This window comes from Pipra filicauda, unplaced genomic scaffold (genome assembly GCF_003945595.2).
Source record: "Pipra filicauda isolate LSUMZ 115617 unplaced genomic scaffold, ASM394559v2 scaffold431_size579624_pilon, whole genome shotgun sequence".
Taxonomy (NCBI): domain Eukaryota; kingdom Metazoa; phylum Chordata; class Aves; order Passeriformes; family Pipridae; genus Pipra; species Pipra filicauda.
Window position 1 is genome coordinate 86,100 of NW_024104567.1, and position 23,992 is coordinate 110,091.

The 23,992-nt window shown below is 40.6% G+C and overlaps 1 protein-coding gene across 2 annotated transcripts in view; it reads left to right on the forward strand.

Annotated features, from left to right (window-relative positions):
* Positions 1-23,992, forward strand: part of RLF (RLF zinc finger) — a 50,156-nt gene that overhangs the window by 12,817 nt on the left and 13,347 nt on the right. For both annotated transcript variants that reach the window (XM_027713638.2, XM_027713637.2), the window contains exons 4-5: positions 8,792-8,924; positions 18,381-18,583. In XM_027713638.2, coding sequence (XP_027569439.2) covers positions 8,792-8,924; positions 18,381-18,583 — 336 coding nt within the window. The remainder of the gene's footprint in view (positions 1-8,791; positions 8,925-18,380; positions 18,584-23,992) is intronic.

The window sequence follows — 23,992 nt, forward strand, 5'->3', positions numbered from 1 at the left end:
CATACTACTACGTTTCTACACTCAAATCAAGATGACTGCTGTAGACTGTGTAGAGATGTTTTCACGGTTTTAGTCTGGAGGTAGTACCTAGCTGTCTGCAAGAACTTGTGTTCCTCATGGAGCTTAAAGACAGGAGTGGTATTGCTGTCTTCATATTGATAGACCCTTCCAGGGCCGGGGACTGCTCTGTTGCTGCTGTGTTATGGCTTTAACTGTGACTGGTGAAGTTGGAAGCTAATACCAGTTATAAGTTACTGAAGTGAAGACTTTGGCAGGAAGTAGGTGGAAGTGAATTTAGACCTTGCAGCTGTCCTTGTACTTATCATAAGATCTTATACCCTTAAGACTGGGGATTTCCTTAGTCCCTGAGGCTTGGTTGCTGCTACAGTAGCTCTGAAGATGCAGGTTCTGAAGGAGCTTCTACTTTTCTTTCACCTGCAGTCAAGGAAATAGCAGGTGTGGAAACTCTTCGGTAGACTGGAAATTAATAAACCTGTCACTTTAAACTGAGAGGAGCGTTTTGGTAGAGCCACCCAGGCATGGTGTGGGTACCTTTTTATAGATAGGTTTCCCTGTCCCGAAGTTAGGTTTCTCACTTTCTGTGCAAATTATTTCTCATGTGCAGTCAGTTTTTTCAGACCTTTCTGGAAAGGCTTTGGGGATCTTGGGTGGTCTTGATCCCTCCCCTGCAATCTCTCCCCACTTCTTGGCCTCATTCCTGCGCTTGCGTGTTGTGCTTATCTCCAGGAACTAGAACAAGGATGTTCGTCCCAGAAAAGTGCTGCCCTACCTCTGCGTGGCCCCTTCTCCAGCCACATCTTGTTCTTTCTCAAGGTGTTATTACCAGCAATCCTTGGTTGAATCCATAGCATCCAGCTACTGGTGTTGGAGACGTACACATGAGCCCCTTATCTTCTGGGATTCTACAAAGGGTGACTCAAGCCCAGATCTCTCACATCAGCCTTTAGAACTAAGGCCACTGCCAGATGTAGTAATATCTACTTGATTTTCGTAGTGACCTTTTGAAGCTATGACTTCCAAGTTTAGCGCTCACTTAATGTCCCTATAGTTCAGATAGTTAGCTGATTAAACATGGTGTTCTGAAACCTTGCTGAAGAGATTTGTGGACTTTTACAAAGAGGTGCTTCTGAAGAGATCTGTGGACTTTTACAAAGAGGTGCTTCTAATGAGATTTTGAAGTAGCACTCTGGCGGAAATAAGAGAATGAGAACATTTGTACTCTGTCCTGAATATAATAGGAACTCACTTGTCATCAGAGAAGGAATGCGCAGTCATACAGAGAGCAAGAGAAACCTTCAGACATGAATCACTCGTAGGCTGTCTTGTAGGTTTAAAGTCTGTGACCATGTTAATGTGCAAATCTTCAGGCAAATCCAGTAGCAAGGCACTGCAAAATTATGTTAGTACTTGCCCCAGACTGATGGATGTAAATGTGCTTATTGCTTTCCTAACAAAAGGGACAAATGTGGCTTCTGAGGACTGTAACTCCTAATGTGGAACAGAGGTATTTTTCAGATCTGCCTGCAGTAATTGTTGCTCTGTAACGATCTACACGGGTTGTGAGAGTTGGTGAAACTTCAAATAACTTTTCATTCCAGGAGTGTGAAAGGTAAGGGCTTGCATTTCGAAGCAGCAAGGTGTGGGGACTGTCCTAGACCTGAAAGTGGAGTGTCACTGATGTCCAGCTTAATATACAAAATACTATCAAAAGCTCTATTTGGTGTCCTGAAGCTGTTTGTTCTGTTATCCTAAATAACAGCAGTTATGTCCTGCAGCCCCATGAGTCCAGTTTTCCTTATCTCTAATCAAGACCAGAGGAAGCCTGTGCAAAATGAAAACAAGATGTGAGATTATATGGCAGGAGTCTTAGCATAGATTTATACCATGGCAGCGAGCAAAAGGATGCAGATGCAGCTGGGGAAATGCTATAAAATATGATTGAAAAGATTGGGGCAGAATTAAAACAGGGCTCTTGATACAAGTAAACTCAATCTGGGGGAGGAACTCAGTGGAGAGATACTGTGGGAATGGATATAGTCTGGTCGGTTGAGGAAGATGAAACTACACATTCAAAGATGACCTTAGTGAGAAGAGAGATATATCACTGTGATTATTGAATATGGATTGGGGCACAGGGTTCCCTTCAAACCTTACAAAAAAGCATGAATGCTTTCTTTAGAAAAGTTGTGATTTGAGGCTGATCATAAGCCAAAAACTTTTGTGATATTGTAGGAGGTGCTGATTGCTTTAAATTGCCAGGATTGGAAAATCTTGGTGTCTTCAATCACCTGTTCCAAGGATTGTCTTCTAAACGTTGTCCATAGGCTCTTACTGTATTATCCTGTCCTGACTTCATCTGGAATGAAATATTTTATGTCCTGGGCCTGTTTATGGTGGTGTCCTAGCTTAATGAGATCTATGTTCTTAAATGTTGCATTAGATTTATTCAGAGATTTTTTTATGTATTCAAAATAGATTTTCACAAATATTCCTATTAATATTAGCCTTTTTTTCTTCAGTAGGTCCAATAAAGTTCAGGTAAGCATCTATAAAGGAAGTGTACTGGCAGTAGTTAGTTACTTATGTATGTTGGTGAATTTCATATTTGGTATTTTGGTATTGATACCCTGAATCTCAAACACAGTGCTGACTCAGCAAATCAGTTTACTTCTATAATAAGCCCCTTCTTTCTCACCTTCTAAGGTTCTTTCAGCCCTAAAATGTGAATGATCCTTATAATTGGACCGGGCTCTGCTGGCTCTGTACTGTGTCCTGAAGCCCTCGGATTAGGGAAGAGATGCTGTTGGGAAGACATTGCCTATGTTCGATGTCTGGATCACAGAATGTCATAATCTGAGGGACAGTAGTCTTTTCAGTAGTGGTACCTGACCCCTGTCCAAGTTGTATGAATTTTATTTTTTTTTTTGTCAGCTACATCATTCTGGTGGTGGTGGCAGATAAGTGGGCTGCTCTGGCTGTTTCTGAGGCAGTGGCTTCTAGCTCGTCAGTACTTTGATTGATAGTTCCACCCTTCCCCAAGGTATAACACCTGTACTGGATGCCTTTACAGAGCTCAGTAAAGCTCATTGAGTTCAGTCTTCTAGGTGAAGTTTGAATGCATAGGCTCTTAAATGCTGATGGTTTTTTTGGACTTAGTCTTTACCCTGATCTACTCTTGAGACTGGTAGAGGTTAATGCTCTAACGTTAGTGTGAGGGAGGAGAATGCACAGTTGGCAACCTGTTGTATTGAAAAGACTTAATTCTGTGTGCCATGTAGTTGGGAAAGGCCAAAAGTAGGGGTTGTCAGAATGAGCTTCTATTGATTTTGTAGGTAAGATCCAGTATCCCTTCTACCTGCACACCTGTAACTGTTTTTTTAATCCTCCAGATCTGAGGATAAAATAATATACATAGACTTCATATAGGATCATAACTGCCACTTATGGAAATTGGACTGTGGTTAGATATTTCATGGATATAGGTTTAGATCAGCTTGTTATTTTCCACTGACATTTTTAAAGCTGTCCTGAGGCTACATTTGAGCATCTTTTGGCAGCAGCCACGGACTTAAGCGCTAAGTGTATCATTCGCCTGCCTGATTCTATTGGCATGCCATTTAGCTCAGTGTGAAGTGGGGAATTGATCATGCTTTAATTTTATCAAAACAAAACAAAAAACCCCACTCCTCCCCTGAGGCTCTCTCTGGTGAGTTTGGTTTACTGATCCAGCTTGCACAGGAAGCAAAGACTTGAGAGGAGGAACAGCTGTGTGAGTGTAAGGATTGCTTAAGTGATGTTCTCAAATGGTTAAACACAGCCTGAGACCTTAATGTGTTGTAGCTCATGTGTCAGTCTCTCAGTGCTGTTAGCTAACAGCAATTTGAGCTCTGGTCAAGAACATGTAATTCAGGGTCCAGCTGTGACCTCCAAAATGACTTTTTTTTCCCTTTGTCCTTGTGAGTGACATTTCAGGCTCAAGGACAGAAATCAGTCATCATACTTTGCTATCTTTGCATCTACCAGTTAGCACCAACTCTTCTACCAATATCAGCAACTGATTTTTGGGGTAGTCTCACTGATAGCTCACTCACTAGTTTTACTTTCTTTATAGTCACTTTTAGGAGTAGCTTAGTCTTTAACATCTGGTTTCAGTTAGCAAGTATGCTAGGAGCTAAGAGTTGGAGCACAGTTACAGCAGTTATCTAAAATAAAATCAACCTTGGGGAAATATTTATAGAAAATCTTGAGTAAAGCTAAGGAAGGTGAGATGGTTAAAGTTATCAAAACTGCTTGATTGTTGCATTCAGCTATGAGACTTTTTAACTTTGGTGCTCCTTAGAAGGTGGAAGCCTGCACTATAGTTCTGCGTTTGAAAAGAACTCCTAATGTGTGCTTTTTCACTCACTTCTGATCTTAGTTTGATTTTGTTCTTGCAATCAGAGAAGTACTCTGGCAGGGCAGAAGCACTGACTTCCATTCAGTAGGTCTAGTGACTGCTTTGAATCTGTAGTCCCCTGAAGGTATCTATTGTGGCAGAGTCATGAGGTAGCTGGAGCTGGAAGGAAGCTCAGTTACCTGATTCACCTCTTCACTCAGAGTAAGGGCTGTCTTGAATCAGGTTACTTCGAGTCCTGCCCCACTAAGTGTTAAGTGTCTCTAAGAAATGGAGGATGCACAAACTTCAGGTAGACCTTTCAAAGTGAGAGTATTTAAACATTGAAACATTTCTCCCACACACACTTACAGAATTTCCCTTCATGTGACTCCCTCGCTAGACAGAGTCCAACTCCAACTCCCTTCTGGGGAATATAATGAAGAGAAAGACAGGTCTTAGATTTTCCTCTTCAACCTCTCTTCTGAAGATGGTGGTCTTTGCTGGCCATGCTCCACTATGGTAAATGAGTTGTACAGGGCAAGCTGTCTGTTATGCTCCAGTGGAGTTTCAAAAGTGCCTAAAGGGAATAAACCCTTCATGAACCTCCTTGTTATATTCTGTTTGGGATTGTTCAGCACAGCTAACCTTGTTTGCAGTAAGGGATCACTGCTGACCTGCAGTTAAATTACAGACCCTAGAGACCTGTGGTGCCAAACTGGAACCTAGCAAGCTGATCACTAGCCTGTACTGATACTTGGGGTTGTGCCAGGAGCAGCTCTTTGCATTTGCTTGTGTTGAGCTTCAGTGAGTCCCTGTCAGTGAAGTTCTGCAGCCTGTTGAATGTCTTAATGGCCACCCTACCCTCCATTGTCAGTTGCTCTCCCAGTTCTGTATGGCCTGTGGGCTGGCAGAGAATGTCTTTGTCTCATTATTCAGACAATAAAGGTGTTAAAAGTATCAGCTCACTGTTGACCCCTGAGAAGCACTACTGGGAGACAGCTGCCTGTTGGGTTTTGTACAGTTGACACAAACCTTCCAAGCTGAGCTGTTGAGCTGTTTTTTCACCTGCATTTTGTCCACTTTTCCTTATTTTAACAATTTGTTTTTAAAGATACTATGGGAGACTGTCAGAAGACTTTCTAAGTGTGACTAATGTAATCTGCAGCCTGTTATGACAGAAGGTAGTCAGACTACTGGATGTGGTTTCCAGGAGAATATGTCCGGTATTCTTTCTGGGGACAGCTTATGCTGACTGGCCTGTAGTTCCCCAGGGTTTCTCACTCTTTGTGATTTCCTGAGTCACCAGAAACCTTCCCCCAGTGGCCGTGACCTTACAGAGCCTAGTAGAGGACTTGCAGTGACATCCATAATCTCCATTGACACCCTTGGCTTCTGTTTGGTACTATGGGTGCTAATGTGATTATCTTAACATCTCTGTTGTGCTGATTCATGCCTCTTCCCCACTTCCAGCTCTGCCACTGGTGACAGGGACCAGGAAGGCCAGAGTGCAGATCTTAACAGGAAGACTTGAGCAAGGTTACTGAGTACCTCAGCCTCTTCAGTGTCCTCTGTTACTTTATGTCCTGTCCTGTTGAGCTGTTCTCTCACTTTCCTTGGCTCTTCCTTTCCTCAGCAAAGTGAAGAAAACCAGATGGATGCACATGTCCTTCAACTTGGCTTAAGAGCCTTGTATTTCCTCGAAGTCTGTGGTGTGACTAGTGTCCAGGTGTGCAAGCAGCAAGTAGTGATAATCTGAGGGCAAGCCTTAGCAGCTTCTCTGCAATATCCCACATCCAAGTCCCTCCCTCTCAAGCACCAAACCTTATGAAACCTGGAGTCTGATTAGCTGCTGAATGTGGCGAATGGTTAGATAGGACTTTAACAGTGACAACTGATAATTTGCTTTCTTTCCTTTCTTCTTTTCCCTCTGACCTATTACCTTAAAGACTGGTTATAGCTGGAAATCCTGTTTATTTAAAGGTGAGTCAGGATATCACATTACTTTAATGTCATGACTAATGTAGGAAGATTAGCCTAGGTATGGGGTACAGTAATACCCATTTCTGGAATCAGGGATACATTTGGTGATACTTTATCAGCTTACAAAAAAACATACAAAATATGCATTACTTTTTCTTGACTTCCCTGGCTGCTTCTGAGATTTCCTGCAGATACTTAACACCTGTGTTGCAGAACACTGCCCAGTGTTCTTGCTCGCCCTCTAGAATTTCACAGTTTATTGTGTGCTAGATGAGTAAGCAGTAATGTGTCTGCTATAATGAGCTTTGTAGGAGTATATACATTTTTTCATGGTCCCCTTTGGGTTGTTGGAATCTTCACTTGGTACTTGCTGGGAACGATGTTCTTCTAACTTTGCCTGTGTTCTCAGCTTGATGAAAGAGTGCCCCAAAGTCATCTGTATGTTCAGGCTCTCTGAAGAGGTCCATACACAAAATTTTCTATTGTAGAAACTGACAGACTGTCCAAGGAATGAGTGGATCTGTATGAACTTGCTTCTGGATGTGGGCTTCAGTGGTACACTAATACTTGAGTTTATTACATATAGTACACAAGTATGCTGTGGGATACTTTGAGCAGGCGTGTAATCGGGGAGTGAGGAGGGAAGAATTCTGTGTTGACTGTGCTTCACTTTAATTTGGGATTTTCTAAGTAGCATGTCTGATAGGATGGTTTCATAGTTAGAGAGAAATCCTTTAAAAAAATTGAGATGGCTGTGGATCAGTGTAAATGAACCCTTCACTGCAAGAATGTAATTTTCCCCTTGTGAATCTTTTGCTGGGAGTAAAGCTTCATTCTTTAGTGGGGCAATGCTTTGCCCAAGAGTTAAATGCAGGTTCTCCTGTGCAGAGATTTATAGAGTACAGTTCACTGCAGTATAATAAATAAAATAGATTGTTATATTAAAAAAGTGAGGATGTTCTGAAATTAGCATCTGATATTGGATATTGAACATAAATATCTGATTTATTAAGGGACATCTAATCATTAAATGCAAAGATGCCTTTTACTGTGAATGGTTAATAGGAAAATCTTGGACATTTTCATGACAGATTCCCTTGGTTGTAGAAGGTAACTCAGGAACTTGAAAAACATATGTCTTTTGTCTTGGAGTGTGCGAAGCAGTTCACTGCTGTGTTTTGAGAGCCCATGAGCTCTTTGGTTACTCTGGTATTCCCAGTGGTCATAACATTAACTCCATTTAATTCTGATCATTCAGAACATAGAATTGATTCCAGTATCTCTAGAGGATACAACAGACTCTATTGAAAGAAAACCTAAGTTTAATAATAGTGTTAAAAGTGCAGACAACTTGAAACACAACTCAACAGAAGTAGGGGGCATTGCCACATACTGAACTTAAGATCTGTTGTGAGAAGCATTTTTACTAAAGGTATATTGCTTACAATTAGTTGGCTTCAATTTGTCAGTGTTAGGAAATTCTGCGTGGTGATATTTTAATTCTTCAGGTCACCCCAGATCGGTTTCCCTACTAGGGATATGAAGTAGCTGGAATCTATTTCCAGTTGCTTTCTTTTCTGCATTAGGCTCTAGACTTCTTTCCCTGTGTAATGTCCTTTTTTTCTTCCTCCTTCACTCTTTAGATTTCCAGAATTCAAGGTGGTAGGGCCCTGATCGCTCTGAGCAATATGTATAGAAGTTCGATGGGTAAAGTTCAGATGGAGACCTGTTAAGTGTGGAGGGTCTCTGGGTCAGCCTTCACAGCATCAAGACTAGGATCAGAAATGCACTGGACATGGATTAGTTTCTAAGGAAATAGCATCTCTGTATCCAGTAGAAGGATGTATTCATCTTAATGATGAAGTCTCCCACTGCATTGCTTCCCCCCCCTTTTTTTTTTTTCAACTAATGAGTGGTGGCTTTCATGATTCTTGGAGAAGTGAATTGGCTGGCTCATCTTTAGTGTTAACACTAAATATATAATTTTACACTCTCAGCATTTTATTACTCACTTTGAAAACTATTTAGCCTTCATTACGGGTTCTTCAATAGCACTATATGTTTTGCTACAAAATCGTCCTTTGTCTTTTATACAATAATTCCTGTAATTTTATAGACATGTACATGGAGAAACATCAAACTTGCAAAAGAGTTACAACTGCAGAATAGGCTTTTTGAGTTAAGCCATTTCAGTCAACTCAGTAGTCTGAAATTGGGAAGTTTCGCTGTAGGATTAGAGAAGTGACAGGACATTGGACTATTAAAATCCCAATGCAAACATGTCAAAGCAGTAATGACAGAGAGGAATGGTGTGAAACTATTAGAATAAAGTGAAATATTAGGATACATAATGTAAAATTACATTGACTTAATTTTTAGCAAAGACTTTTAATGACTTTTTTTAACATTTTATAGGATTCACATGATGCTTTACTGGAATTTGGGAATAACAACCTCCAAATATTGGTGGATATCACAAGGGAAGGAGTATGGAAAAATCCAGTTCTTCTTAAAATTCTATCCCAGCAACCAGTAGAAACCGAGGAAGGTAAGAGTGTGATTTTTAGAGATGTGTGGTTGTTAAGAAATTACTTGATTCAGTTTAGGTGGGTAACCAGTGATTTGAATTCAGAAGACAGTTGTGTTTCAAATTGTATTGTGCAGTAGTATTTGCATGTTGCTAAATAACATCTGTGATGAAACTGTCTCACTGGCATTTTGAATAATGTGTGCAGCTGATGCATCTCTGCTTGGGCTATACAATCCATCAGCTTGAATATTTCAAAACTCCATTTTTAAAAATAATTATTTCTTTTTCCATCATAAAAACACAGACACTTTTGTCCCTGGGGTAGTTTGTTCCTCATAACTCTGTACTTTGAAATGTTTTCCTGAATGTTTCACAGGGAGGAACTGTGTGTGTCCACGCTTTTGGGAGGCATAAAAAATTTATGTGGAAGGGCATTGTGAAGTATTATTAGCTGTGGGCTGGAAATCTCATTGTATTTAGAAATTGAAATAAGATCTTTAATCAGAAAGTGTTGAGAGGTGAAAAAAAGGAGATTTTTAGTGTCACTTTATGTAATGTCTTCTGTATATCTTTTCTTAAACTGTTCCTTTACTCACTGGAGTTTTTTTCATATCTATTAGCGGTACCATTAAGTACTTTCAGGTATTTTATCTGTTCCATTAACAGTACATTAGACTGCAGTTTGCCTCTGGTAATCTAAAGTTAAAAATAACATAGAAAGGAAGAATAGTTTAAAATATTTTCTTAAAAATTAAAGAAGAACAAAAAGTCAAGGTTTCTTCCATAGTAGAATCCTTCTTTCTGGCTTTGGCTAGCCCCTCTTTATTATGTCAGTACTTTTTAATAAATAAATGAGAAATGTGTTATGGTTATTGAGAGAATATGTTGCTTCCATATGCTAAAAAAAGGATTAAAAAAAGAGTAGCAAAGGGTGGACTGCAGTCTCTGCTAGCCTTCACTTCAGGTATTAATAACATGGCAAAAACATTAGAACTCTTGTTTTGGTTTAAACCCAGCTGGAAAAATTAAGCCTCCCTCAGCTGCTCCCTTCCACACCCCCACACAGCCCACCAGTGAGATTGAGACAAAGGCAGAGATTCCGAGTTAAAATAAGAACAGCTTACTTGAAAACAGCAATGGGATAAGAAAACGAACACTGTCAGCAACAATACTAATAACAGTATATAAAAGAGGGTGATAACATGCAGAAATACTCACCAAGTTTTACTCAATGAGACTGCACCACAGCCTGAGCCACGCAGCTCTCAAGACAGAGAAGAAAATGGCGGACAGAAGCGTCTGCACCAGTGTCTTTCCACCAAGCCCCGACAATGAAAACAGAAACAATGGCAAACAAGTCATCTGCACCCACTCTCCTTTCACAAGTCCAAGACAATGAAAACCAATGACGAACTGGAGCCACTCTACCATTCCACCTGAAGCTACGCCCCCCTCTTCCTGGAGTGAGGATGCCTCACTGCTGCCCCCAAGTGATGACGTGAGTGGTACAGAATAACAACCTAGACATGCCCACACAGCTCCAGGCTCCGCCCCCTCTCATCCTTGGCCAAAACTAGGACAACTCCAAACAGCATTTAATCCCATCTCCAACATATCTTGAAAAGAATTGCATTCCATATTAGCATCCTACCTTGGAGTCTTTCATTGGCAGTGTTGATAGGCCATCCAGTTGGACAGCTGTTCTTAGTGTATTTCTGCTCAAAAGGGCTTCCATTTTAAAATTGGTCCATATTCCTGAAAACCTTCAGCTGTTGAAGAATTCCTTACTTGGAAAGCGGTGTACCAGTGGGAGTTAAGGGTTAGCTGGCTTTGCAAACCCGCTTTACATGTGGCAAGCCAAGAGCTATTCTGGAGGACCGGTGTGAATTCCAGTAGGAGTGATGTCCTCATATGTATCTGTGTGGACTCCATTATAGACTTAATTTGCTTTTTACCCACATGGCTGGTTTTAACAGTGGCTATATTATTGTTTGCTGCTATGTGTCCTTGTTCCTGCACAGGGCTACCTCAATATGGGTCAGACTACTTGTTGACTTCAGCAGGAATAGGATAGAATAGCTTGTTCAGTCTTTTTGGTTTTTATTTGGGTTGAAGTTTCTGCTGACAAACTCATTGTTTGACACATCTCTAACCATGCTGAATTAAGCTGAGCTTAGGTGTCCATTTCTGAGATCATTTGGCAGCCTGAAACTGTTGATTTCTTAGAGTTCATTATTTAGTACATATTTTTGTGTTTGGCTAGATCTGAATAGATGTCCAAAAGAGTTGTCCTCACTGGTGTGTCTTTCATTGGATCCCAGCCGAGGCAACAGGACATTCATTGGAGCTTTTCTGCACCAGTGCATTTTCAGGTAGTCTAGAATAGTCCACAGGCATGCTTAAACAGTCTCTGGAATCCCATATTAAACCAATCTTGCAAAAGCACATTTCTCAAGTAAATCGTAAGGTGAAGTGGTAAACATTTTAAGTAAAGGGCACTTCTGAGAAGTCAAAGATCTGCCAAATTGTTACTACTTACCAAGTGTCTTGCATTTGTGACAGTCTTGGTTTTTTGCTTGCTTTGAGGGTATTGAACAGCAGATAAACTAAGAAAAGTGTCATCCTTGTAGCCTGTTGGCATGCAGCGTAGCTACTTAGACATAGCTAGAAGATCTTTTTGAGCTGTCTGAACGTGTACTCTTAGCAACCAAGCAGGATAGTTTAGACGTTGATTGACTGTTTTCAACTGACAGTGCAGGGAGCGGTAAACAGTAGCAGAGCTCATATGGTACCTGAAATGTAGAAAGACAGTGAGAGCACCACCTGAGAGTGCTGTCATGTCCTACTCTGCTCTTCTGGCCTGGTTCAAATACTGTGAAAGTGGTAGCTCAGAGGAGTAGCATTATTAGTAATGCAAATGGGAAAATAGGGAGGTGGGGAGCAGGGATATTTAATAGCTATAAACACTGTAAAGTAATGCTTTAATGGTTAAATAATTTGGTGCTCTTACATTATAGGGGATGGAAGGGTTTTCATTTGGTGGGTTTTGTTCTTGTTAACCTCTTGGAAGACTAAGAGCACAATGAACAGGTATTGAATATTTGCAGGGAGTTGTAGGAGAGAACATAAGGCTGGGAAAGACAACGTAGGTCTCCTGTAGTTGTTGCCAGCTATCCAATAATATTTCAAAGAAATCGAAATAGTGCATATTGTGAGTCTTAAAACTTTAAAGTGGTGCAGGAAAAGAGAAGTAGTCCTGCGAGGAGCAGGGAGTTGGACTGATAATCCTTATGGATCCCTTCCACCTCGAGATATCCTATGATTCTAAGATTGAGGCCATATGTAAAGTTTACTTTTTTCTCAGAAGGCAAGACTTATGTGCCAGACTTCTTACCCTATGCTTTGGTGCAAGACAAAATGAAAACTTACAGAAATCCTGCTCCCTAGACCATTATGGCATATGGAAAATCTTTTAACTCCTAGATTGTGCTTCTAATGTAACTGATTTATCCTCTTGATATCATAAGACAAATGTAATTCAGTGACTACAGAAGTTATTGCTGAAATATTAACTGATCCCTGAAGCTGTGTCACATGTTATGATTAGTAAAGTCTTGGTTTTGGTTTACTTCCATTTCTTTGTTCAGTCCGTTGCTTCCTCTGTGCTAGGCAGTCAGATGCTGCTGTGATTTCATTTGGCTTGCAGAAAGTCTGTCTGGGTAGCTGGAATTACTCTCTTGGCCTTGTATAGAACATGATTGGAGCTGGTATTAAACAACTGTCTCTAGATGTCTACTGGATTAACTTAATCCTTTTTTGCCTTCAGAATCATACCAAGCAAATGCTTGTTTCTGTAGTAGATCATATGTCACTGATGAGTTACCTGGTTTGTCTTCCTTCTGACTTCTGTTACTTCTTTGATCTTTATGATGTTCTCTACTGACCAGCAAGCTCCATTTGATAGAAATAGCAGGAATCAAAATGTACTTTCTGCAGGTCCCAGCAGGGATGGCAGTTTTGCTGTTATGCTTGGGGAGTAAAGACTGCAGAAGGAGCTCCAGTGCAATGGGCTTTCAGTTGTTTTAGTCAAACTGCCATTTTATCCTTCAGTACAACAGCAGCTTTGCAGAGTATCTTCTGAAGTTTTGTTGTAAGTGTGTGCTATTTCAGTCATCTAAAGCTTAATTTCTTTGAATAGGTTGTATTTCATGCTTTTTGGGGTTTTGTGGTGTGTGCCTGAAAAGCATTCCTAGTTTTTTGTGCTGTGGGACACTGGTAAACCAGATGTAAGAGTAGCTCAGTGTGCCTAGATGGAACTGTGTTTTGTGAAGTGGTGGTTCATGTTAATGATCATCATATATTTACTTGAATGAACAATCCTGAAGATGTGTCATGCTCCTACCTCTCTTGTTTAGAGTTCTTTATTTTTTTTATGCACTGGCCTGGAAAAGGAGCTGACATCAACTGTAAACATGGTTTACCAAATTTGTTCCAGCTCAGGTTTCATACCAGCTTAGGTCTGCTGCTTGTATGGCTGTTAATAGATTTCACTTCGATGTGCTAGGGTGACGGTTCCTGATTTTCACTGTCAGCAGGCTCAGGATGGTCGTTTGGAACGTTAATATTTGCTTGAAGAAAGGACCGTAAAATCCATGCTACTTAGGCCTTTTGGATGACTAAATGATACAAGGATCCCAATGTGACCATAATCGATGCTCTTCAGCAGTTGTGATATCCCACAGTTGTTCTGTGCCTCGGGCAACTAGTTTTAATATTCCAGGATATTTTTTTTTTTTTTCAGCAGCAGATGGACACCAACACCTTGATATGTCTCTGACCAGAGTTGGTTTGTAGGAAAGCTGGCAGAACTGTCTGCCACACTGCTATTGTAAAATATACATACCTTAATGTCAGTTGTGCGTACACTTAACATATGTTACTGCACTTCAGCTCATTGTTGTCCTGTTCCAGAGGTACTTTCAGCAGAAATGCTCACCTGAGATGCTGTTTTTCGTGAACATTTATCAGAGCGATCAGAGTCTTTTTATGCTCTAGTGCCATCCATGCTTTATAATATTCACAATACCGTGTTGTTATTTAAATCGTCTTTTACTGCAAATGTTTTGGTGAGTAGGGAATCCCTTATCCTTTTTGGTTCTGGGATAAAAGAGCTCTTTGGATATGTATGGAGTTTGGAACTGCACTGCCCTTTGACTAAAGGATTTTGAAGAGGGAAGGGTTGCAGGGTGTCTGCACTGATTTTTATAGCAAGCTGTTTTAGTCTTGATGTTTGGTAGAACACTGACAGAACAGACAACAGCAGGAGGTCTAGAAAGAGAAGGAACAAGAAAGTCTGTTCATGGACATATATGGAAATGCAACAGATTTAGGACTGAGTGCAAAATTAGGTTCTCTGAGGGGAAAACAACTGCTCTGAGGAATAGACAGCAAAATGAGTTTTTGTTCCTTTTACAGAAAAGGGAGGTTGTTGCAAGCAGGCTGCTTGGAAAAAAACAGACACTTTAAGGGAAAGCTAAGTGCCAAGATAGGTGTCTGGCTAGTGACTTATTTCTGAATTCCACTCCTGCCTTCATCACTAACCATCTGCATGACAGAGGAGCTTGGTTTGTCATTTGCCTTCATTGCAGAGTTCATTACACACTCCCTTAAGCGTTAAAGAATTGTCCCAGGGGTACAGACCTTCTGCCCTTGGGGAGGACATGCTTACTGGCTACTCCCAAAGATTGCAACAAGTTGAAACCCTCTCTCCTATTCACCTTCATCAGCAAGTTTTTCTCATTTGTGCTGGAAGATAAAAGTGTGACTGTTAACCTGAAAGTGTTTAATTTGTCTGGCCGACTGCAGGTACTCTTAAAACACCACCCATGTCTTGACTCGCTGGCTCTGACATATCAGTACAGCTTCATTTAAGCAGTTGCCGAGTGCGTGTCTAGCTGTGTAAACAAGGGGAATCTAAATCATTCTTAGAGTAGGTAAAGAGAATATATTTTCTTTTATTCTTCCAATGGACCTAAAAAAAATTAATTCTTCTGTGAGCCGAGAGCTGTAGAAACAGGGGCTACAGAATTGCTTTGAATTGCTTGTGGGCACTAAACCCCCTTTCCCGCCAGGCCCATGAATAGCAGACTCCGCCAGGAGAGGTGAGCGATCTGATGCTGGGTAAGCCAGCCTTCTGGGACTTCTCCCTCAACAGTGGTCTTCTGGCCATCATGTGGTGGTAGCAGCCTCTTGTATCAAATAGGATCCATTTTGAAACGCTGTTAGCTTTCCTTGATAAATTTTCAAGCGTGGTGTCATACAGATGCAATTTTTAATGAAGAGAGGATGCTTGTTTCCTAGCAACTGGAGATCTAGAGATGTTACTGCAGGCTGTCTCTTGGTCAGGCAGTTGAACTCTTTTTACTTTATCCATTGAAGTTACTTTAATGTGAAGTGTCAGCTGGGTCAAGAGTTTAAAGCTCAGAGGTTTTTCCTGTGAAAAATAGAAACCATTACCATAGACTTGAATCTTAAAATTACCTCTAATGGGCCACTAAGCAGACTTCTGCAGAATACAGCTCTCACTACAGGCATGTGGTATGTGCCTGGCTCCTGAAATGAGTTTTCTTTTTAGGTGCACATTATGAGCCTTCTGCCAACTAGTGTAGTGTCTGTTAGAACATGTTCTTTTTCTGTTTGGACAATAATTTAAATGCATAAAGCATGAAAACTTCCTTGTTCTGTGTCACATACAATCCTCTCTTTCAGAAATGTATATGCTATTGGTTTCTTAGCTACCTATCTTGCATAGTAATAATAAGATACTAGCCGTGGAAGAGCCATTGCATAAAAATATTTTCACTAAGTTTTTAGTCTAAACCAAACTTTTTTTTAACTAATCCAGAGGCTATTGCAGGCTCCACAGGTAACTGGTTGACTAGAGCTGCTGCAGGGCACCATTCTAGTATGTGTTTTATCAGAACGTCTGAAGCATTTCCATTGTTATTCTGCCGTTCATCAGACCATTTGTTTCTTGGTTGATATGTACTACTGCACATAGTGTAAGAATGTGTTGAATCATCTCTCTTCATTCTCAAGGATCTTTTAAAATATGTACAAATCTGGAGATTCATATCAAGCCTTTCTTGTAGGTGTTTATGTTAAGCTGGAAATAGCACTACAGCTGTTTGAAAGCATACAATTTCATCAGCCAAGGCAAGTACGCTTTAGCAAAGCTTTGGATGCTGTCTCTCACAACAATCCTGGATTAAATATCTAGCACACAGCTTGGCAAGTCCATCACCCAGTGAGCTGATGAGCCGGGTGCAAAGGGTTACAGTAAATGAGATTAAGTCTGGCTAGTGATCAGTCACTGATGGGGTTTCCCAGGGCTCAGTTTTAGTTACAGTGTTCTTAAATGTTTTTGTAAATTATCTTGGTGCAGGAGTTGAATGTACATTAAATAAGTTTGCTGATGATATTACATTAGGAGGATCTGTGGTCTCCCTTAAGGGTGGAGAGGCCTTACAGAGAGATCTGGATAGACCAGAGAACTAGGCAATCACCAACCATATGAAATTTAACAAGTGCTGAATTCTCCACCTGGGACATGGTAATCCTGGTTATATGGACAAACTAGGGGATGGAGACCAGCCCTGTGGAAAGAAATCTGGAGCTTTGGGTTGACGGCAACTTGAATATGAGTAAGCAGTGTGTCCTGGTAGCCAGAGGGGGCCGACTGTCCTGGGATGCATCAGACACAGCATTGCCAGCCGGGTGAGGGAGGTGACTGTCCCACTCTGCTTTGCACCAGGGTGCACTCACCTCGAGTCCTTGGGGCAGTTTTGAGTGCTTCGATACAAGGACATCAGATTAATAGATTTGTCCAGAGGATTGTGGCCAAGGCACAGAGAGGCCTTGAGGCTCCTCTTTGCGAGGAGCAGCTGAGGTCACTTGGCCTGTTGAGCTTGGAGAAGAGAATGCTGAAGTGTGACTCCCATCACAGTCTGCACCTTCCTCAAGGGGGCTGCGGAGGAGGAGGTGCTGATCTCCTGTCTCTGCTACCAGCAACAGGACACAAGTATCGGCGGAGAGGCTTGGAACAAATTCGCGCACAGGCCAGTGTGATCAGACGATGTCCAATTTATTATTTAAATGAGTTAACTTTTATACAGTTTAGTTTGTTCCGGGTACATGCTCACAATAAGGTGATTGGATAGCTCAGTCTGTGCACACGTCTCATGCCTTCGGTTTATTGGATTTGGTGCTCTGTCCACGCGGCCTGAAATCCTACTTGGCATGCAAAGTCCCTTCTATTGATCCGCCTTTAGGGGTTTTCCGAAATCTTGCAGGTGTCTCATTATCTCCAGTTTCTCAAGGCTTTCTTACTATAAACATACTATTTTCTCAAACCTTATAACTAAACACACAGCTAGCAAGTATAAACATTGCATAGTTTCACACAGCTTGCAACTTCTAAAGTCATGTCAAGCAAGGCCTACAGAAATGAAGGAAAAATTGTTCAGAGTCTTACTCTCCCAACACACAAGGAGATGGAATGAAGCTGTGTCAGGGGCAGCACAGATTGGACGTTAGGAAAAGGCTCTTCCCCCAGGGGATGGTTGGGCACTGGAGCGGGCTCCTCGGGAAAATGATTACAACACCAGACCTGCCAGAGTTCAGGAGCATTTGGCTGATGCTTGTAGTCATATAGTTTAATTTCAGGTAGTCCTGTGAGGAGCAGGTCCTTTCCAACTGAACTTTTTTTCTATGATAAACACCTGGGAAGAGAATCAAACTAAATCTGTGAGGTTTTTAATCCAAATAAGTACATTTTGCTAACTGCTTACAAAAATAATCTGAAGTTGCATTTTTACTTTTGAATTTTGAATTAGTTATCAAGTCTCATAATGATTAGTTGTATTTGTTTGATCTGGAGCATAAGCCTAGCATGTCTTAAACACAATTCTTCAAAAGTACTGCAAAGATAACATTTTCACCCTCAACTTAATTTTGTATATTTTTTCATTATGTGAGGTTTTAACAACTTGGGTGGAAAACTCTCTAGTTAAAAAGCATGTAATGATTCGTTTGAAACGTTTTTGATTCTTTGGAATACGAAGCTACAGTTAAAAGGTGAAGATTCTGAATCTCAGTTAAACTGCTGATATCTGTCTGGTGTGATCAGTGTCCTTTAGCCATTGCTGTGGCATACGTCCTTACTGCCTTAATGGTGCTGTCTTTGGAGGGGGGTGGAGGATGGTGTGTGTCTGTATTCTATAGCCCAGCATTCTTTTCCGGCACAGTTTGGCAGAAGATATGCCATTGCTGTCACTTCCAATCATGCCTAGAGTTTCCTAAGAACACTGACCATACTTACACAAGTTTGTAAAGAAGTGTGAATGCAGTGAGACAATTTCAGTTAAGTGTCACCTGTAAATTGGTCTATTCTCAAAGGCTTTTTTCTTTTCCTAGCTAATAAATTGATTACACGAGAAGGGCCTTCCTTTCTGCAGATGCGAATAAAACATTTGATGAAGTCAAACTGCATCCCCCAAGCCACTTTCTTGTCAAAATTGTGTGCAGATTCTCCAGAAATTGCAAATGTTTCATCTTTTCGCCAAGCCTACATCACATGTGTGTGTTCAATGCTGCCTAATGAAGACTCCATTAAGGAGGTTAGTAATCCGTAGTCCCTTTTGAATGTATATTTATCAAGCATTTTAGAATTTATTTCTGTAATACTAAAAACTGAAGCTGAAGAGTGAAACTGTTGCAGCAGAGTTCCAAAAGAAGAATCTATTGCAGACTGCAGTAGGAACTGCTGCTGTGGATAAAATGTGTGGATAGTATGTATATATGCTTGCATTAGAGGTTAGATGTTTGAAATCTTAAAATAAAACTTGTAACTTCAGTTCCAATAGTAAGAAAAATATAATTGGAAAGCTGTCTTTTCTGACTCGAAACAATGGTACCAGAGCAATTGCTTTTCTTCTAGTTGTTCTGACCTAAGAAAGAGAAGTTTGAAGAAAAAAAAATCACAAAACAAACAAAATCCACTTTAGAGTTGTTCTTCCTGAATTCTAAACTTGTTTTTAGCAATTAGTCTTCCTGATACAATACCAATCATAGCAATGATTTGTGTTCACGCATTGCCATAGTAACTATAGTCACACAACTGATTCTTGCCTCTGTTGCCTCTTGACATCACACCCCTGTTATGGGATCAGTCTCACTTGTTAGAGTTGTATGCACTTGGTGTAGTTTTAATGTTGGACTTGGGCATTTTAAGTAAACTTCAGTGAAACTGGGGGAAGCCTGAGATATTTAAAAAAGAAAAGAAAAGGCAACTCTGTCTTGCATTTCCTGCATGAGTGCCAGTGTTCTTGTTGTACGTATTAACTATTTTAATTAACATTCCTCTAAAAATATTTCTTTTGAAATATAAGTATTTGCATAGGTGTCTCTTCAGTCTGCACTTTGAGCCAGATTCCCCTCAGTGTGCTGTAGGAGCAGGGAATGCGTTTAACAGCTCACTGCAGACACAATCTGCGTGCTGGAGGTTTTGGAGTTTATGGGTAACTCGCAGCATGTTCTCTGATTGGATTGGCTGCTGCTGAGGAATGACAGAGAAATCATATTAAAATGTTTCCTTTTTAGTTTAATTTTAATGTGTTGTGAAGTGTAGCTGTAGCTGTTTTAACTTGATACTCAGAACAGTCTTTTCTTACCAGTCAAGTATAAAAGTTGAAACAGAGATTGATTAATTGAATCAAGTTATGGTAATTGCTGAATTAAACATTTTATGGGAAAGTGAAGCCACTAAGCATCAAAGGAGTATCTTAAAACAGTACAGTTTATTGACTTAACTGGACCTGTAGCCAGCGCTGCGAAAAGTGTAAAGTTAGTGGTGTTCCAGTGCCAGAAGCTTGTAAATAACTGGCAATATAAAGATTTGCATGGCGTGGTTTTTTGCATGCTCAGTCACAGGTGTTGTGCAGTTGGCACTCTTACAGAATTGCTGGAATCCGAGACTTCTAAAACACTTTCATTCACACCTTTGTTTTCAGAGACAAGAATTCCGTTACACATGAATCTTACCTACGATCTTCCTCGGGTAGAAAGTTGTCAGGTCTAATGACAAGTGGGGAAAAAGAATGGGAAAAGGTGAAAGATGAAGAGTTCAAAGAATGGCAGCTGTTAGGGAATGAGAGGTGGCAATGACCAAAAACCCACCAGGGGAAAGAGGGAACAAACTGTAATGAATGAAACAAGGGTTAAATGAAATTTGAAGTTCAGAGTAGAGGTAGAGGAGCAGGGCTTGGCTAAGAAAGTAAATGTTGCAGAAGGGTTGAATAGAAGTGAAGATAGCTGGGGGAGGATTGGAGAGAAAGAATTTATATTGGAAGATTAGACAATGTATGATCATCCCTTTACAGGAATTGGAGGCGATTGGGGTGGTTAAGTCAGGTGTGGAAGTTAAATTACTGACTTCCTGTAAGTTAAGGCTGGTAAACTACTTGTAGCTATGTCTGTAAGCAATAACATACGTGTGTTTGTGTATATGTATCTGTATGTGCATACATCTGTAGAGATATGCACACACATGTGCATGCCTGGCTATGTATGTATGATTATAACTCTGTGTATGTGTGTGTATACACTGTGTATAAAGTTGTCCCTTGCATTTCTGGTACCTCCTGGCACCTTGAATTGATCCTGAGGCACATGTGTAACAAGGAATAAACCTATAGAATTGTTCGTTCATTAGAGTCTTGTGCTGCTCTGTGAGAATGTAGAAAGTAACAGAATTCAAGGTTGATGTCAGGCTGACCAGTTCCAGTGTTTGGCTTGAATTTGCCAATTTTATTGGATCAATTAAAGTCCTTATTAAAGCAGTTCTCTTATACAGTAGTTAATTAAGTAGCTAATAACACTTATTGCTATTGCAAAAGCATGAAGCCCCAAATGTTCCATAGTCGAAGATGGTTTTCTCTGCAAGGCAAGTGCCAGCCACACGTAACAATAAAACAAGGTTTTCAAATGCCACAACCAGTTAAATTAAAGCCAAATTGAGTGTCATCTCTGCTGAATGTTAACATCTTTGGTAGGTGACATGATCTTCACATAGCCATCTCCTATTGTCAAAGTAGAGTTGTTTAGTTTGGACTTCCTTTGGGAAAGACTGTTCCAAAGTCTTGAGAGTAAAGCACTTCAGGGAATCTGAATTTAAGCAAATGCCCTTTATCCCATTCATAAAAAATTCAGTTGTGAAATAAACAGTCATCTTTTGGAGGCCCTCTACAAATAAGGAGTATTAACATGATTCCTACTACAAAATGGTAGGTGGTTTAGGTTAGTGTAGGAAATTTTTATGATGACATAAAAATTGAAGTAGTATAGTAACGTTACAACTTTTTCTTCAAACTAAAATGACACGGAGGACAAAGACTTACGTGGTTGTATGTTCTGTGGAATAACTTTGAGGAGAAAACTGGCATCCTTTTTAACAGAACACAAGGAGGATGACAGCATGTTTCAGCAATTCTAATTTAAGATAACTTGCAGTCTCGTAAGTTTCATTCATAAGTTGTTGGGTTTGTAACAGAATAAGGGTGGTCAGCATTGCAGGTTTAGTAAAGATGCTTTAATACGTGTCTGGTTTGTCACTTAATTGACTGACGATATTGTTGGATGATTTCAAGCTGTGCATTTGGACTTTTTGTCTTGAATATTAAAAAAACACCCAAAATACAAGAAAAAAGCACACAAGCAAAAAGCAAAAGCCCCAAGGTCTGAAACGAGATGAATCATCATTGACCAAGTTTGAAATAAACAGGACTTGAAACAAATTGCCTTGTTGCTTACTCAGTAGTTAATGTCCTGAATGTGAGTTTGTCCAAAAGGAGCACTAGTTGCTCTATGAGAAGGAGAGCAGCTCTGATGTACTGTGTGGCTGCAGGCTGCTCCGAGCACCAGGTCGCATGTGTGCTGGAGCTGGTGTTGGTCCTGCTGATCCAGTGCACAGCGGAAGTTCCAGGTCTTCCTACAATCTAAGTCTGAGTGAGGAGTAACTGATGGCTATTTAAAAATGTGGGGTTTATAATTCTGTAGCATTAGAAATAAGCAGGGTTTTAAGTTTGTAGGTTTTAAAACAGAGGTGGTTGTGTTCAGTGATTGTCCTTTTAATGGAATTGGTGATGAGTATGATCTCTGTCAAGTGATGTCTGGCCAAGTAACTCCCAGGTAGCCCGCCATGTTGTCTTCAGATCTGTGAAGGAAACATGTCCTGTATTTACAGGCACTGACAATTTTTATTTTTCTAAAACTGAAGATTTGGAAGATCAGACTTATATCAAACCACTTGCAGGCAGCTTCTGCATTATTTAAGAATATTTACTGTAGTATCGAGGAGATGGCAGTGTATAATTGTGAAAATTATCAAAGACAAAACTTTGTGTCACTTAGCTTTGCTATCTGAATTTGCTTTATAAAATATGCTGATGGAAATTTTAATCTATAAAGAATAGGAATAGCTGAGTGGATAGAGATGGTAGAATATTATGAGAAGGCTGGAGTTGCCCAGCTGTCAGACATGTATTCACCTAGACTTCCCACCCAAACTGCAAGGCCGGTGTACCTGTAGGTACCAAAGGTTAATGACAGCACAAGAAAGGTACTACTGGCAAGGAATGTTGCCAGTAGCAACAAGATAGCATACAGCAGTGTCCTGTTAGTCACAAGAACCCTGTTCTCTCCTGGGCAGTGATGAACACCTTCACCGTTCTGTCATGTGGCCATTGGTATGGGCTTGCTTTTCCACCCTCCCCAGCCTGGTAGAGGTGGCAGTTGATTTGCAGATACTGCTGGGCTTATTATCTCTTGACATGCAAGGAACAATGATATCTGTCCCCTTAGACAGCAAAGCATTGTCCCTTAAATCAGTCCTCGAGGTTTCTCTATTGCCAGCAGTGAGTAGTGGCAACCCCCTCCCCCCAAAAAATAATCTGCTGTATTTTACTTTGTCAAATGCAAAAGTGACACATCTGCAAGCCCTTGCAGCTTGTGAATTGCTCTAGAAATGTCTGCTGCAAAAGGTCAGTCTTGGGTCTCAAGTTAAATAGCAAAAGTCAGTGGACCCTATAAGATGTTGACACTGCTCAATGAATTCCAGTGTCAGGCCTGAACAGGAAACTGGGGTAATATCCCTTCTTCTGCTTTTCCTGCTGAATGAGATATCTGTGAGAATTAGTTTATTTTAACTTCCTGTTGTTCATTCTATGTCATTATTTTTCATGATGAACAAGACATTTGAAATGTTTATTATATGAACAGCTGTTAAAAGTAGGTGTTGCTAGAGTACAGACTGTTCTGTGGAATAGATCCAGTGGAAAAATATATTAAAACTAGTGTTGTCTTAATAGTAAAAGCTCTTCATAATTACTGTTTGTGGCTTATGACCAAGCTAACTTCCTGGTTTGATACACAAATATGTATTGCCTTAAGTAGGCTTTCCAAAACTTCCATGAGATTTGTGTTTCCTTGTCATGGTTTAACCCCAGCCAGCTCCTAAGCCGCTCGCAACCACTTGCTCACTCCCCCACCAGCAGTACCAGGGAGAGAATCAGAAGAGTAAAAGTGCAAAAACTTGTAGGTTGAGATAAAGACAGTTTAATAGGTAAAGCAAAGCAAAACTAGGAATTAATTCACTGCTTCCTGTGGGCAGGCAGGGGTTCAGCACCTCTAGGAGAGCAGTGGCCCATCAGGCATAACAGAGACTTGGGATGATAAACACTGTCACTCTAAATGTTCCACCCTTCCTCTCCCCCCCCCCCACTTTATGTAATGAGCATGATGTCATATGGTCTGGAATATCCTTTTGGTCAGTTGGGGTCACCTGTGCTGGCTGTGTCCCCTCGCAACCTCCTATTCACTTCCAGCTTCCTTGCCAGTACAAAAAGCAGAAAAAGCCTCAGCTCTGTGTAAGCACTGCTCAGCGACAACGAAAACATCTCTATATTATCAACCCTGTGTCCAGCACAAATCCCAAATGCAACCCCATACCAGCCACTGGGAAGAAAATTAAC